The sequence below is a fragment of the Macaca fascicularis genome, chromosome 11, assembly GCF_037993035.2.
Source record: "Macaca fascicularis isolate 582-1 chromosome 11, T2T-MFA8v1.1".
NCBI lineage: Eukaryota > Metazoa > Chordata > Mammalia > Primates > Cercopithecidae > Macaca > Macaca fascicularis.
The window spans coordinates 101,358,034-101,373,952 of record NC_088385.1 but is presented as its reverse complement, the minus strand read 5'-3'; the positions used below and the strand labels follow the sequence as shown (position 1 = coordinate 101,373,952).

The window sequence follows — 15,919 nt, the reverse complement described above, 5'->3', positions numbered from 1 at the left end:
GGCTTAGTACCTGGGTGATGAAATAATCTATTTACCTCTGAAACAAACCTGCACATGAGTTTACCTATAAAACAAACCTGCACATGTACCTCTGAGCGTAAAAAAGTTTTAAGAATAAAGAAATGGACATAAAGGGTAGAAAGGAAGTTAAAATTATCATTCACAGATGTCACTGTGCATGCATAAAAGTCAAATCTGTCAAACTGTTAATGTGTATTTTTAAAATTTCTAAATACGAAGTCAAGTAACAAATACTAGTTATTTTTCTTTACACACACAATTAGAAGATATTTAAATGCCATTTACAATAGCATGAAGATACATAAAATACCTAGGAACAAATCTAGTGAAAGATGTTTATGCCTTCACTGAAATACAAATACTGCTAAGAAAAATTGAAGAATGCCTAAAGGGAAAACGGTACCATGTTCATGACTTGGAAGATTCAGTATTAAGGTGTCAGTTCTTCCCAAATTTATCCATAAGTTGAATGCAGTTCTAATCAAGAGCTCAGCAGGTTTATTTGTAGAAATTAGAAAGTAGATTCTAAAATTTATCTGAAAGTACAAAGGACTAGAATAACCAAAGCAATCTTGAAGAACAATAAAGCTAGAGGACTCAAAACTACCAGGTATCAACACCAAATATAAGCTACAGTAATTCAGTGTGGTATTGGCATAAGGATAAACAGGCAAATGGAACAGTAGCAGAAGTAGGTTTACACTAAAGGTACCACTGCATTTTGATAAAGGATGCTCCTTCAAATAAATAGTAGTGAGTCAATTGATTAAACTCAACCTAACCTCACAACATAGATAAAAATGAACCATACACCTAAGTGTGATAGATTAAAAAAAAAAATAAAGCTTCTAGATGAAAACTTGGGAGAAAATTTTAGGATCTTGGGATAGTAAAGGTAAGCAGGATGCAAAAAGTTCTTACTATAAAATACATGATTGATGTAATTGATTTTATTTAAATTAAAAACTTTTTATTAAGGGATACTCTTAATAGAAAGAAAATGACACCATAGGCTGGAGAAGGTCAATCTGCAATACTTATGTATCTGACACACGATTCATATCTTGAATATATAAAGAACTACAAATCAGTAGGAATCAGGTTACTCAAAAGTTTTAATGGACAAAAGACTAGGATGGACACTTCACAAAGAAGGGATATACAGATGACTAACATGCATAAGAAAAGGTGCTCAGTACCTTTAGCTATCAGGAAAATGTAAATTAAAACTACGGTGAGATACTGTATTTCACCAAAACAGGATGCAAAAACTAAAAGACTGACCATACCAAGTATTGGCAAAAATGTGGAACAGCTAGAACTCTCACATGTTCCTGGTGAAAATGTAATTGGTAGAACTGCTTTAGAAAACTGGCAGTATCTACTAAAGCTAAAACATGTATACACTATGACCCACTCATAGGTGTATACTCAAGAGAATGAGGTACTTACATGTGCCAAAAACATATTTAGGAATGTTCATAAAATATTTATTATATCCCCAGACTGGAAACAATTTAAATTTTCATCAACAGGAAAATGGATTAAATGTGGTATATTTGTACAGTGGATGACAGCATTACAGTGAAAAAGAGGTGCTGTGACAATACAACACCCATGGCTTAGTCATATGAAATGCTGAGAAAAAAGTCCAGATATAAAAGAGCATAAATTTATTATTTCTTTCATATGAATGGGTGGATGGATAGACAGATGGACTCCTTAACTACCTATAAATTCGTAAATACATACTTATGGTGATAAAGGCCAGAAGAGTGGTTCTTTTGCCCCAGACAGGAGCATAAGGAAACCTTCTGGGATGTTGGAGGATGTGGGACAATCAAAACATGAGAAAGAATGCTCGTAGCAGAGTTATTTGTAATAGACCCAACTGGAAATAATGCAAATAACCCTTGATGGTATACTGAGTGAATATACTAGACTATGCAATAATCATAAGTGGAATATAATATGTGGGAATTAATGAAGTATATCTGTAAGTAACAGATCTCACAATGTTGAGTGAAATAAAGCCATTAATAAAAGAGTACATACTATGGTTGTATGTATATGAGGTTCAAAAATGGCAAAAGTAAACTATACTTTTGGAAGTAAATTAGTTGGTTACCTTTTCAGAGGATGACAGGCCTAGTGATTGGAAGGGGGAAAGGAAGGGGCCCTTCTGGCATGGCAGTGCTCTTGACCTACAAGGGAATCATGCCAGCATTTGTTTTGTGGTTTTTCATTGAGCTTTACATTTATATTCTATGCATTTCTCTATAAGATTATGCTTCAGTTAAAAAAGAATTCAAAAACAAGTACCTAAAAGGTTTGTAGTGACTAAATGAGTTTTAACATTACAGGTGTTTTTCTATTAAAAAACAAAAGGCCTGTGTATAAAAACTGGAAAAAAAAAAAAACAACTACTTTTTTCCATATACTCCTTTTGCATTTTACCTGGGCTTTTCCATATTATTTAATCAAACCATACAATATTTACTTAGAAATTTTTTCCTTTGTATATTGTAAAGTTTAAACTTTTTCGTTTTAAGATTTAGAAAGGCAATTTTTAAACAGATGCATCCATATCTATCTTAGCTTTCTGATCCTTCAGTTTATTAATTTTGTAGTGATTTATAAATTACAAATATGCTTGTAATTTTTTTTTTCTTTTCTTTTTTTGAAACGGAGTCTTGCTCTTTTGCCAGGCTGGAGTGCAGTGGCGCAATCTCGGCTCACTGCAACCTCCGCCTTCCAGGTTCCAGTGATTGTCCTGCCTCAGCCTCCCAAGTAGTTGGAACTACAGGCACCCGCCACCACGCCCAGCTAATTTTTGTATTTTTAGTAGAGACGGGTTTTACCATGTTGGTCAGGATGGTCTCAATTTCTTGACCTTGTGATCTGTCCGCCTCAGCCTCCCAAAGTGCTGGGATTACAGGCATGAGCCACCGCCACCGCCCCCGGCCCCGCCCCGCCCCACCGCGCCCCCCACCTTTTATTTTTATTTTTTTAAGATGGGTTCTTGAATGGCACAATCATAGCTAACTGTAGCCTTGAACTCCTAGGCTTAATCCATCCTCCTGCCTCAGCCTCCCAAAGCACTGGGATTACAGGCATGAGCCACTGTACCTGGCTTAGTTCTCTTAAACACATGCTATCTTCTGGGACAATGGAGAACTCATTATTTCTTACCAGATGTAAAGGCAGACTTGGTAGTAAAATTTGACTCCTTCCCTTTGTAGATTTTTTTATTTGCAGCAATTATTGATACCAATTTTTTTGTTTGGCATTCATAATTGTCACATTGAGAATATTAGATAGATTTGTGGTTTATTATCTTTGCAATTTTCAGAAAGAGCCATGTCTACTAATCTTTGTTTCTAGTATTCACTGAAAACATTCATATCTAAATACAGTTTTTGGTGAGTAAAATATTTTCTATATAGTTTTATTCAAATAAGAGATTATGTGTTAACATACTTGTTCATATTTATCTTTTCCTAGAGAAAATCTCTCCATGAAAACAAATTGAAAAGACTACAAGAGAAAGTAGAAGTCTTGGAGGCAAAGAAAGAAGAATTGGAAACAGAAAATCAGGTGTTAAATAGGTAATGTGTTTGTATGTGTATCTACCCCATGTGGTTATTTTGAGGTCATAGAACTTTGTCTCTAAGTATAATGTACCTTCTTTTCTTTTAAAATATACATTTACAAGAGTTCTAAGACAACTTGATAACTCCTAATATACTATCCTTTTTTTTTACCCCCTAACTGAATGTTCCTTTAAACCAAAAGGTCTCTATCACATGCCAGGTCTCTATCACATGCCTTATGGTTGGGACTAACAGAAAGTGTCACTGGCTTTGGTAGCAAGGAGTGGTGTTAGTCCTTGCTGCTGAGACAAGACAGTTGTAGCTATTGCATAGTTCTGAAAATTGTGGCTGCAACTTTGAATCAAAGGTCAGTTTTGGTTTCCTGGTGTGGAGATACTATTGAGCTTTTGTAGTCACATTCAAGCACATCTGATAATCAGGATCATCAGCATTTTTAAAGCAGAGATTTGTCATATTAAATTGTTGGTAGTGGCATTATATGACACATTTCATTCGAGTTAAGAAAAATCTTTTTAATTTAGTGAATTAGTGGTAGCCTTTAGCACCTTAGCTATTCAAGTATTAGGTTTTTCTGTAGTGGAAACTGCCTATAATACCATGCAGTGATGTTTTATGATGTGCACTGGTGTTCTTGGGTGCAATTATTACCAAAAGGTGAACAATTGTTTTTTAAAGAACATTCTAGAGGCTTCTAGACTGTAGAATTAGTGCCAGCCTTATAATACTATGTTCCAAAGTAGGAAGCCACCTTTAGTTTATTAATTTGGTAGTAATTTGTAAATTACAAACACACTTGTAATTTTGAATTTTGTTTTAATTCTTTTTTTTTTTTAATATGGGGTCTTGGTCTGTTGTCCAGGGTGGAGTGCAGTGGCACAATCGTAGCTAACTGTAGCCTCGAACCCCTAGGCTTAATCCATTCTCCTGCCTCAGCCACCATTCCTGGCTCAGTCCTTCTAAAACAGAATTCAACGTACTTCCTCTTCCATAAACATTAATATTGAAACGTTAGCAATTCAAGATTGGCCAGCTGTGGTGCAGATCATCTAGAATTTTGAGCGATTTTGAAATTATATTTGATTACTGGTGTGATTAATGGTTATTGAAAGTCATGTCCAAAAAATGATGATCTGTGAAGGCCTGGAAAGTTAGCCTTTTTCTCCTTGTCGTTTTTCCTAAAGTTGTGTAGCTTCACCTTTGTGATTACCTTTTATAATAGGAAAAACACTGGTTTTTTTTTCCTATTATGAAACCAGTGTTTTTCCTATTCTCACACAGTCAGCACAACATTTCTGACACCAGATGTTTGGGGTTTTTTCCTATACATGGAGTAATCAGTTCTCCAGTGGACACAAGCTAGGTGTCCTGTAATTCAGGTCTGATACTGTCTACCTGGATTTAGCATCAGATCCCACAGGTAGAGGGCTCAGTCCCACAACACTGCTCCCCACTTCAGAATGCAGCCATAAGCCCCAGGTTGTAACCCGCGCTTCTGACTGACTGGCTAAAAATGGCTGTAAATTGGGGTTCCCATGATCTGCTCATCATGTTCAATTAATTTGCTAGAGCAGATTACAGAACTCAGGGAAACTTATGTTAACCAGCTTATTAGAAAGGGTATTACAAAAGATACAGATGAGCAGCCAGATGAAAGAGATACATAGGAAAAAGTATGAGGAAGGGGGCATGGAGTTTCCATGCCCTCTCTGGGCATGCCTGCCTCCAGACACCTCCACATGTTCAGCAATCCAGAAGCTCTCTGACCCCAGCCTTTTGGATTTTTATGGAGGCTTCATTACATAGACATGATTGATTACATCATTGGCCATTGGTGATCAACTCAACCTTTAGCCCTTTACCTTTCCAGATTTGGAGAGTGGGGCTGAAAGTTCCAGCCCTCCAATCATGCCTCAATCTTTCTGGTGACCTGCCCGATCATCCTAAAGCTATTCAGGGGCCCCCAGCCACCAGTTATCTTATTTATATACAAAAGATACTCTTATCAATTCAGTTTCCCAGAGTTTTAGGAGCTATGTGCCAGGAACCAAGGGCAAAGACCAAATATATATTTCTTACTATAATATCACACTGACATTTAAAAAATTAGATTGAACTATGTGAAAATCTCTATATTTGACCATATTTCACCTATTAAAAATGGCAATTTTGTAAGCTTCAATCTAGCATTTTCTTTACACTTGACCCTTGACAACATGGGCTTGAACTGCATGGATCTACTTATATGCAGTTTTTTTTCAGGCAAACATGGATAGAAAATATAGTATTCACAGGATGTGAAACCCTCCAGTTCAGAGAACCAACTTTTCCATTATGCAGGTTTCTGCAGGGCTGACTGCGGGACTTGTATGCATAGGCTTTGATATATGAGGGATGTCCTGGAACTAATCCCATGTGTATACTGAGGGATGAACTGTATTTTTATTTGATTCTTTCTGTAAGGTAAGGCACTCTTTTGGTTTAGAGTCTCCCTTTAGTTTCAGGATTCATGAATGGGAGTGAGTGGGAGGGTAGGAGTGAGTACCAAAGTATCAAAAGATTTTAGATCTTTAATTAGCAAATATAACTTTATAATGAGTTGATAGTCTGCAATGCTAATGATTGCTAATGAGTAAGATGTTATGTCATGTTTCTGTTTATCTTTCTAGGTAAACAGATTTTTTATCTATATATTATATATAGATCTCATAATTTAGAAATCCTCTTCCAGTTTAAAATTATATTCTGTGAATCATACTGTGCTTCAATAGGGTATAACCATATTAAATAAACATTTTTTCTTTTTAAGACAAAATGTTCCTTTTGAAGACTATACAAGGCTTCAAAAAAGACTAAAAGATATACAGAGAAGACATAATGAATTTCGAAGTCTAATTTTGGTCCCTAACATGCCTCCAACGGCATCTATCAATCCTGTTAGCTTTCAATCATCAGCCATGGTTGCAAGCATGGAACTACCATTTCCTCCTCATATGCAGGTATGAGCATTTATTTTTTTTAGAAAAAAAGTCATACATTTTTGTAGGTTTTTAATGTTTAAATATGGTGATAAAACTCAAATTATCACTTTGGTCAGTGCTCAAAATTCACCACAAAAATGGCATAAACATTTAAAACTAGTTTTAACTTCTTCCCTTTCATTTAGCCTAGAAATTTGCTGAATTCAGTTTGAATCATGATCCTTTAGTGATGGTGCTGGGAGTGAAATCTCTTACTGGACAATAGAAAAGAGGAAAGTTGATTGAGTCTTTGAGTAACCTAGAGTTTGTAGCTTATTCATAATGTTAATACTAATTACTACTGAGAATTTACTAACGCAGTGAACTGCATGTTCTGTGCAATGCCTACTAACGAAAAATGCTTTGAGGGCAGATATTACTATTCCTAATTCATAGGTAAGGGAACTGATTCAGACTGAAGTGACTTGTATAAGGTCATAGCTAATAAGTGACAAAGTTTCAAACCTAAACCTGTTGAATCCAAAACCTGGGCTCTTTCTGTTGTATCAGGCCCCTGAGGTATTGAAGGAATCAGATTTGATTCATTTTCAGAAGATGGAGTATTAATAAGTAATTACGTTTTATAATGTAAGCACAGATTTTAATCACTGAATTGAATCTAAGGCCAAGTGCTTTATTATATAATAAACTGCTGTTAAACACCAGTGTTGTTGGAAAGATGCCATGTAAGTATACGTGGGCCCTGCATTAGTATTTTCTAATTCACTCCCTGGTGAATTTTACACTTAGAGAAGAACAGACTATGGGTTTTGCTTAAGGCTAGAGCCTGAGGCAGGAGAGAAGCAAAACTAGATGGTAGTTTAGCCCATGCTACTGTTTTTAGACTGCTATGGTGGTCAACATTTCCTTGCCACATATTATAGGCATATATAAAAGAGGCAGTCCAAGGCTGCTGCCTAACAGTTACTTTTCTACTAGTTTTTTAATAGTTTCTTTTGCTATGCTTTCTCTACATCATTTTAAGGAGGAACAACATCAAAGGGAACTCTCCCTACTTCGCAAAAGACTAGAAGAACTGGAGACAACACAAAGAAGACAACTAGAGGAACTTGGATCTTCTGGAGAATGATGTTCTTGGAGAACAGGCAGATCAAAAGAGGTGAAGTTGGTGACTCAGTAAAACTTGATGTTTTAACCTGTGGCATTTAGATACTTTTTACTGTTTGCCAAAACACTTGAATGTGCCTCAAGAAAAGGTACCTACTACTACATGCTGTATTGTATGACTGTCAGGATTTTAGGATTATACAAGTGAAGCATTACAAGAGAAAGTCTCAGAGATATTTAGAATATTTGACAATGGTTTGAGAATGAAAGAAACTAGAGTCAAGTTTTAAAATTTTTACTTTGTTGAAATTTTTTTTGGCATTTTGAGTGAAATATAACTATCATTAATTCCCTCTTCATCCTTGGGATACTTGGCAATAACAGGGTCCGTACACATCTTCTGGTTTACTATATAAAAAGATGACAATTTAAAAGTCAGCATAAAGAAGGTAAAGGTATCTATATTCAAAAGGCTACCTTTTCTAAAAGCTGTGTACACATACATAATTTATTAAAGAGCTTAATATTTTTTTAATCTATATTGTCTTGTGTTTAATTTTACATAAACCATATAGCATATATTTAGCAATATGACCGTCTACTGACTTTGGCTTTGTTAGAAAATAAGTGCAAATAATTAAATCATATTACTGTATTAACAAGGGGGCCATTGATTATAAAACTTGAACTCAGGTCCCTTTATAAACATTGTTGGTATTTAACTTTACTTCCCATTACTGTAGCTCTAACCAAATAATTATGTGTTTTGTGTCCCTAAGTATGCTCTCATTTTTTTTACACCCACTGGAAGCCTTTTTAATGTGGTATCTTTTAGAGGAATTCTGCTGGAATAATTTCATGTTAACAAGGCTAAAGCCCAAGTCTCCCAAATTAAGTGGAATGTTCATTATCCCAAGGTGTTTATAGTCAAAAGTCCAGGTTGATAGTGGAGGCCAGGATTGTAATTGAGCAGTCCTTAGCACCATTTAGCAAGAAACTAGGTTTACTTACTACATAGTATAGCTGCTTATTCACAGCATATACAGTGACACCTTGTCTCTGAAAAATAATTTCCATGGAGCCACTTAGAATAAAAAACCTATTATAACTAGAAAATTGAAAAAAAAAAAAAAAAAAAAAGACAGTCCACAGTTACATCAAAATGTTTATTTTTTTGGGGTATAGACATTAAAACATTCATCTCCAAGAACAGCTTCAATCAGGTATACAATAAGAAATAGACTTTAAATCCTAATACAGAAAAGGTAACAGAATTTTTTAAATGCTGCTGTAGACACTAGTGTTAGAAAAAAAAGTTTATAAATGAACTATTTTGCACCAAAAAAATATGCAAAGAAACTTGAAAATAGAAATTGTTTGCCATTTGTTGCTCTGGTTGCTGTTTAATATAGACCCAGTGACTGATTGTCTTCAGCACACATCTAATTTGGCCATTTACTGCATTTGGCTAATGTGATCCAAAATGTGATCTAGATAGTGCTTTTCACTGGAGGATTGACAAACACGCTACATACATTAGTGAATCTTCATACCACCTCAGTGAGGTAGCTTAGAAATATTATACAGAAATTGAGGCACAAAGAGGTAAGTGACTTGCCCAAAGTTCCCAACAGCACAGTCCCTGGAAGAGGAGGTAACTCTCCACACAGGACTCATGTGTCAGAAAGCTGGACAGGGACACCCTCATGTAGCATTCAGTAAATACTTAGATAAAGCTGTAGCTGATCCTTTGCGTTTTCAGTACCCTAAAGTAGGGGAAGTCTTTTGGGCAACTCTCCTACCCTTGGCTCTCAACTCTCCTACTGTTGTTCTCTTATGAACTCCTTCGCCTCTTTGAAGACTGTAGCAGCCTTAGATGGGGACCAGACCTCTCACCTTTATTCTGATATATAACCTATTTGGTAGTTTTGTTTGAGGTGTGTCCGTTGGACAGACAATGGTCAAAAGCAACAAGATTGGGAAGGTGCCTATCAGGGTAGTAACTGCTTATTTTCTCTGATCAGTTTGTTGAGGTGTCACCTCTCTCATGCTTTTCCAGATAATTCAGGAGCAAAAAGGAATTGCCTTTATCTAAGACAAATTCATATTTAAATCCTAATGCTCCATACAGTGTTGGTAAATGATTTCAAGGAATATGTGATCAATGTTATTTGACTTGAAAAAATTTCTTTCCTAGATGGGGGATTTGGAGCACCAAGGGTAAAAGGTGCCTGCCACAAGAAAAGAGTTGCCAATTATGCTGTTTACTTCTTCTGGTTTAATAGAAGGAAAACACAGTGGTATTAAAACTGGTCATGAGCAGCAAAAATTCAGGAATAAAAAATCAGCACTAAAAAGACTACAGTATAACTGGATAGAGAATTTTTTAAAAAGAAAGGCATGAATAAAATGGGTATTTTAAATTCTTTCTCCTGCGAGGAATACTTTCAAAAAGTACATAGTAAGACTAAGATACCAAGTTGTATACTAATACTTTTCAGGCCTTGGGCCTCAAATATATCTATTTATATATAATACTCCAGTGTGAACAGCAATTCGATGAAATGTAAAATGTATCTTTTTTTTAAAATCACACACAAGTATTCATAACCACAGGGTTCACCAGAAATCTAAAGCAAGGAGACACTCATATAGAAATGGAGTTACTCTTCCACAGATCGTTCTGATCAAAGGTTTTGAAACAGAAATGAATTGATTTTTTTGTAAATATTCAACATGTCCACTATCAAATACATTTAGTATGAAAAAATAGGTGGGAAAAAAAGGAACATACATTAAGACAAAGTATCTGGTTAAAATGCTGTTCATTTAATAAAGCCCACTCTCCTTACTTTAGAGCTCCTTGGTGAAATGGAGGTGAGTTTGATGGAGTGCAGTTGATGACCACTGAAAAACACGAGCCCTTTCAACAATGTTGCAACACTGTTAGTTTTTGGTTTAAACACACACACACACTCACAAATGCTAAGTGTACACTACCAAATTCTGCGGTCGGCTTTTCCAAGAACTACTGGGGAAAGTTTCAATGCTGCAAATCCTCGAGGTTGCCCTAACACCCCCACCTTGTTTCCAAATGACTCATTTCACATTTTGTTTTGAGCACTGGCAGTATCCCTTTACAATACAGAGGTACAGTGTAGCACAAGTGCTACATAGCTGTAGTTTTCAAACAAAACCACTTATACCATTGTGCTTAAGTGGAGACTGTAGTTACAATACTGACATTCGCTTACTGGCCCTGTATTCTCTGTAAACAAGGAGACTGTTTGCAACAACCACTTCAACTCTATTTACAGAAGGGTTCCCACAGTAGACACACAGGCACAATGGTTGGTATGCTTTTTTAAAGCTGTGCATGTGCCTTGGTCTCTTAAAAAGACAGTGCTCAAAGTGGAACCTATGTGCAAACAAGAAATTAACGACACAGAGTAGCTCAAGCAGCCATTTTGCTCCCAAGTCGTCTGAAGAACTTTGCCAGATTAAGCCAGGCCCCAGAGTGCTTACATCCACTTGCATTTCTTCTTTTCATCAAATAAGACTTTTACATGCAAGAGTTGTTTCTGAGCTTCTTCCAGCCCTCGTTCTCTTTCTAGTTTATTTAGAATCTGTTGACAATTAGAACAGTTATTTTAGATATTGTGGTTTTAGCATTACAATTCTGTTTTTTGCATACCTGATGCTATGAGTGGTAAAATCTGTATGAAACAGATGCCAACATTTTCTTCCATCATTTACATACTCACTTTGCAAGTTGTTTTGCTAAGTCCTTATCACAGGATCAACAATACCTTGGCTTAAAATAGAAGCTCGCAAGAAATACCAACTATTTGCTTACAAATATGGGGCCAGGCTTCCAAGGCCCTGCTTTATGCATTATGTCACAGCCATTCCAAGCACAGCAAGCATTCCTGGGCAGCCAACATGCAGGCAAGTATTTCTCCTTAAATGCAGCAGGCAAGGACATCCTGGTCAGAGACAGATCCTTCCCTTCCCTCCCATCTGGGCAGTGTAGTCCCTCCTCTTCCCCTCCCTTCCCCAGTGCTTCCCTTCTCTCCCCTGACCCCTGGAACGAGGGATGCTTATCATGTTTAAGAACTCATTGCCTCTACCCTACCTTAGAGCTTCACTTCATCTTCAAGTAGCAAATGGAATTGGTGAGCTATTCTCACCATTGACATGGATAGCCTGTCCCAGCATGACTGATTGGGGGGGAATCAGGGAAGGGGGAGTTAACATTTGTTTGGAAACAAAGCATCTGATGAATGTGTCTGTGTGAATTTCCAAAGAAAAAAACCCAGATTAAGGAGAATTAATCATAAAGGAGAATGGTTTATTGAAATAGTTGCTTAAGTTAGAAATATGTCATAATTTCATATAACGATTGAATACAGAATCTAGGCAATTTAACAAGCTTAGCTTTCATTTTTAGCAAATTACAATCAAGCATAAGCTGACCCCATTTGATAGGGCCACTACTTACTCATCAAAGTTAACTTGAGTCAGTGTGACTGTAGGCCCCATGAACTCAAATGTACATTCAGGCTGGTCCAAATGTGGGCAGCATGATAAAACTGTAAGAGGAGCAGCCATGTGCAGGGTCTGGCTCAGTGCCAGGATCCCCCATCTCAGACAGGCTTCCTGGCTTCCCTTTCTGGCCTTTTGGGATGCCAGAGCTGTTCTGAAACTGATAGAATGCTATAACCACATCCTTGTGCCTGATTCATAGGTTAAAAACAATGTTATTTAAAATCTTACCTCATCAAAATATTTTACGATGTATTTGTAAATTTCTGTCAAGGCCACTTCTTCATTAAATTCATTTTCGTGTTTCTAAAAGAAAGACTTGTTGAGAGATTCTGAAATGACTTAAAGTAACCAAATATAAGCTTATTTCTGCTTTCTAATGATACCTTAGATTCCTGAGTTAAAAATTCTTCCATTTCTGAGGATGACAATGGAGGCAAATCCCTGATTGCTTTGTAATAAGATTTTACTTCTTCTTTGTAGGTTGGGATATCCTTGGCATAGAGAAGCTTATTAGTTGGTGCTTCCTGGGGAAGAAAAAAAAAAAAAAGCAACCATCACCAAAACAGTAAAAAAAAAAAAAAAAAAAAAAAAAAAAAAAAAAAAAAAAAGGTGGGGGAGGAATTTATAATACACCAATGTAGCTGAACCCCCACCACCAGTTTTACCTCTTGCTAGAAGGCTTCATGCAATAGGCCTTAAATGTTGTTGACTGAATGACTGACTGCTATCTAGATAGTTCTGGTGAGTCACTGTTATTTTCAGGCAGATTAAATGCTAATATATTCTGCCTTCCTCTCATAAAAGAACTAAAATTATTATTTTTGCATGATTTTGAGTTACTGTAACAATGGAACTTATTTCAATCATAGTTCATTACTAATGGTTGTAAAAAGCCTGAATTAAAACATTTGCTCTCATCCTCACCCACCAGTGAATTTGGCATTTATAAAAGACTTGATTGTAGGTCTGATTGAGCCCTTTATATAACCATGAAACTGGTAAGTAATTGGCAGTGGCAGATTTTCCAGCTTGTCCCTTTTATTTCATTAGATTATAAAGATCTTCCAGTTTCTTCAAGGGAACACATGGTCATTAGTATTGGTGGCTCTGATGTGTGATTTTGCAAAGGTTCCCTGGCAGTTTGAATGTTTCTACATAATTATAACAGTGATATTTAAAAATTAAATATGATTTTATTTTTAAAAGTCATTATTTTTCACAAAACTTTAAAAAATTCTACTCAGGAAAGATAGGTAAGTTAACGATAGGGCTAATGTCCCAGCCCATGAGGCTGAATCAATGGCTTGATGAATCATTCTGAAGGATGCCTAGAGACTGAGATATTACTGAGATTTTCTCATTTGTCAAATTTAAGTGGAACCCAGAAATCATGCTATCATTCATTCATTCAGTAAACATTATTAAGCAAGCACTGGAGCAGGCATTGAGAGTACAATGATGAAGACCAGTGACTGCCCTTGAGAAGCTTACAATCTAGTTGCAAAGACAGATTTACGAAGTGCTTACTATGATACAAATAATTAGCTGCAGGAGTTGACAAAAAGAGTTGGATAAATCAGAAATCATAATTTGCTACTTTGTGTGGTTTCAGGCAAGACTTGTAACCTCCCAGAACATCAATTTTCTCATCTATAAAATGAGGGTAATAATAACTACCTTATTTGGTACTTGTGAGGATTAAGTGAAATGTGTCAAGAACATAATTCATAAATGTTTTTAGTGTGAATAAACATTTAAGTGCCTTTCAGTGTGCTGCAAGCTAAGATGAACTTTGTTAGTCAAATGAAGAAAGTACTGTAGGAAATACATTGGGGAAGTTCACAAAGTAGGCGTATTTAGACTGATCTGAGTCTCCTACAGTTTCTGGTCCTCATTAGGAAATTATGTTTGTTGAATGAATAAAATGTTTATGATGAATGAATGGGGAGGATTTTACTAGACAGATTGTAAGACAGGAAAGATGAGCAAAGGGGTGTGAGAACAAGTTCATGGTGCGAACTTGGGAAAAGTAAAAGCTGTAGCACAGTGGGTATGTGGAGTGTGCAAGAAAATAACGAGGCCAGCAAAGAGGGCTGAAGGCCATCAGGAAGCACTATGTTGCACTGTGAAGACTTTAGCTGGTAGGTGGTAATGGGAAATATTTGCAATTTTTAAGAAGCAGACTGACAACATCAGATTTATGTTTTAGAAAGATTACCTGAGAGAGAGTGAAAAGGAAAAGTTTAGGGGATAGGTAGACAGCAGGGGCAAGGACCCCAATTAGGAAGCAATTATTATCCCAGTAGGGATGGGATGAAGGGATAAGGCTAAGTGATAAGGCTAAGTAAGGAGGAGGTAGGGACAGACATTTGAGACAGAAGTGAGTGGTAACCAATAGTTTGGGGATAGAGGTTGGAAGGAAGAGGAGTGAATCAAAGATAACGTTGAGGATTCTACCTTGAGAGACTAGGCAATGCTAGGGAAGACAAAAGTAAAAACAGGTTTGTTTTGCAGAAATACTGATGATAAAGCGTTTAGATTATGACTGGGAGTCTGAGGCACCTACGGAACATCAGTCTCCATTCATTCCAGGTACTCTTAAAGTCCCACCCAAGAGCTCCTCCTCAGTGTTCAAAGATCCATTAGGCACAGATATTGCTCAGTTTCGTATATTTTGGAGCGCTCAAATAAGACCAAAACATCTTTCAAAGTCTGCTCTGTATTTTTATCTTTCTTTGCGTTCTTGGGACTTTTGATCAGCAAAGAAAACCATAGGAAAACAGTACTCATGCTTTGATTAGAAACAGACAAACTGGTATTGTTAGAAATCTCAGGCAAGATTTTCTGTCCCATAAGCAATGTGTTACATTCAAATAGGCATTTTATGTATATTCAAATAGAATTTATTTAGGCAAATTTCAATAGTTGCATATTTTGGGTTAACAGTTTATCAGTGTCCATAGAATGTTTTTCTAGGAAACAAAATGCATACTTTGTGATAAAGTTTTTCACAGGCAGAATTCTGCAGTCAGGTGGGGCTAATTATTTTGTTTTTCCCTTTTAAAAAATTAGATTAAAAATAATGAGACAGATTTTAAAGAACAGCAAATTTACAGTGGCCCTTGCTATTTCTTTTTAGCTGGTGTAGTTTAGACCAATTGTTTGTTATTTGAGTGCTTATCAGAAAGACAAGTGTGTCAAACTCATAAGACTCATACAGGAAATACTCAAGCTAGGCCTTACCTTCCCTAGTTGCTGCTCTGTGAGAGAAAATGCATCCATGAATGCCTGGGCAATCACTGACAAACAGCCGTCTATGTGTGGCGTCTTCTTAATGTCAAAGACAAACTGAGGGTTCTTCAGGATGTTTACCCAGAAGCGAAGAGGAAGGCTGTTCAAAGAGAGAATAATCTCTTTTCAAATAGGGCCATTCATGAAATAGGGCCATTCATGAAGCCAATGGTCTGTTTATCACAGTTTGTAAACGAGTGTTTTTGTCCTTGTTATTGAAGTATACAACTCTGCTTAGGCAAACATACCAAATGACAGACAGAAGCTCACTTGGAAAGAACAAGAAAGGGTTAACTGCCAGAGCTACTGAAAAGGAGGATAGAGGAGGGTAAGTTTGAAAATGGCCATGGACAAGAATTT

The 15,919-nt window shown here is 36.4% G+C and overlaps 2 protein-coding genes across 17 annotated transcripts in view; one reads left to right on the top strand and one right to left on the bottom strand.

Moving 5' to 3' along the window:
• Window positions 1-15,919, top strand: part of CEP83 (centrosomal protein 83) — a 163,493-nt gene that overhangs the window by 139,075 nt on the left and 8,499 nt on the right. For 13 of the 15 annotated variants that reach the window (XR_012420492.1, XR_012420491.1, XR_012420494.1 and 10 more), the window contains 3 exons: window positions 3,526-3,629; window positions 6,442-6,631; window positions 7,638-8,259. Coding sequence is in view for 12 of the 15 variants with exons in the window: in XM_045365721.3 (XP_045221656.1) it covers window positions 3,526-3,629; window positions 6,442-6,631; window positions 7,638-7,742 (399 nt within the window). In the remaining 3 variants the exon portion in view is untranslated. Of the gene's footprint in view, window positions 1-3,525; window positions 3,630-6,441; window positions 6,632-7,637; window positions 8,260-15,919 lie in introns of those variants that run through there. The other 2 variants (XM_065524653.1, XM_074007522.1) reach the window with 1 other exon arrangement.
• Window positions 8,873-15,919, bottom strand: part of PLXNC1 (plexin C1) — a 159,202-nt gene continuing 152,155 nt past the window's right edge. The window contains exons 28-31 of one of the 2 annotated variants that reach the window (XM_005571872.3): window positions 15,512-15,659; window positions 12,652-12,792; window positions 12,497-12,571; window positions 8,873-11,346 (exon numbers count right to left, since the gene is read on the bottom strand). In XM_005571872.3, coding sequence (XP_005571929.3) covers window positions 11,242-11,346; window positions 12,497-12,571; window positions 12,652-12,792; window positions 15,512-15,659 — 469 coding nt within the window. In that variant the 3' untranslated portion in view covers window positions 8,873-11,241. Of the gene's footprint in view, window positions 11,347-11,721; window positions 11,941-12,496; window positions 12,572-12,651; window positions 12,793-15,511; window positions 15,660-15,919 lie in introns of those variants that run through there. The other variant, XM_045365712.3, reaches the window with a different exon arrangement.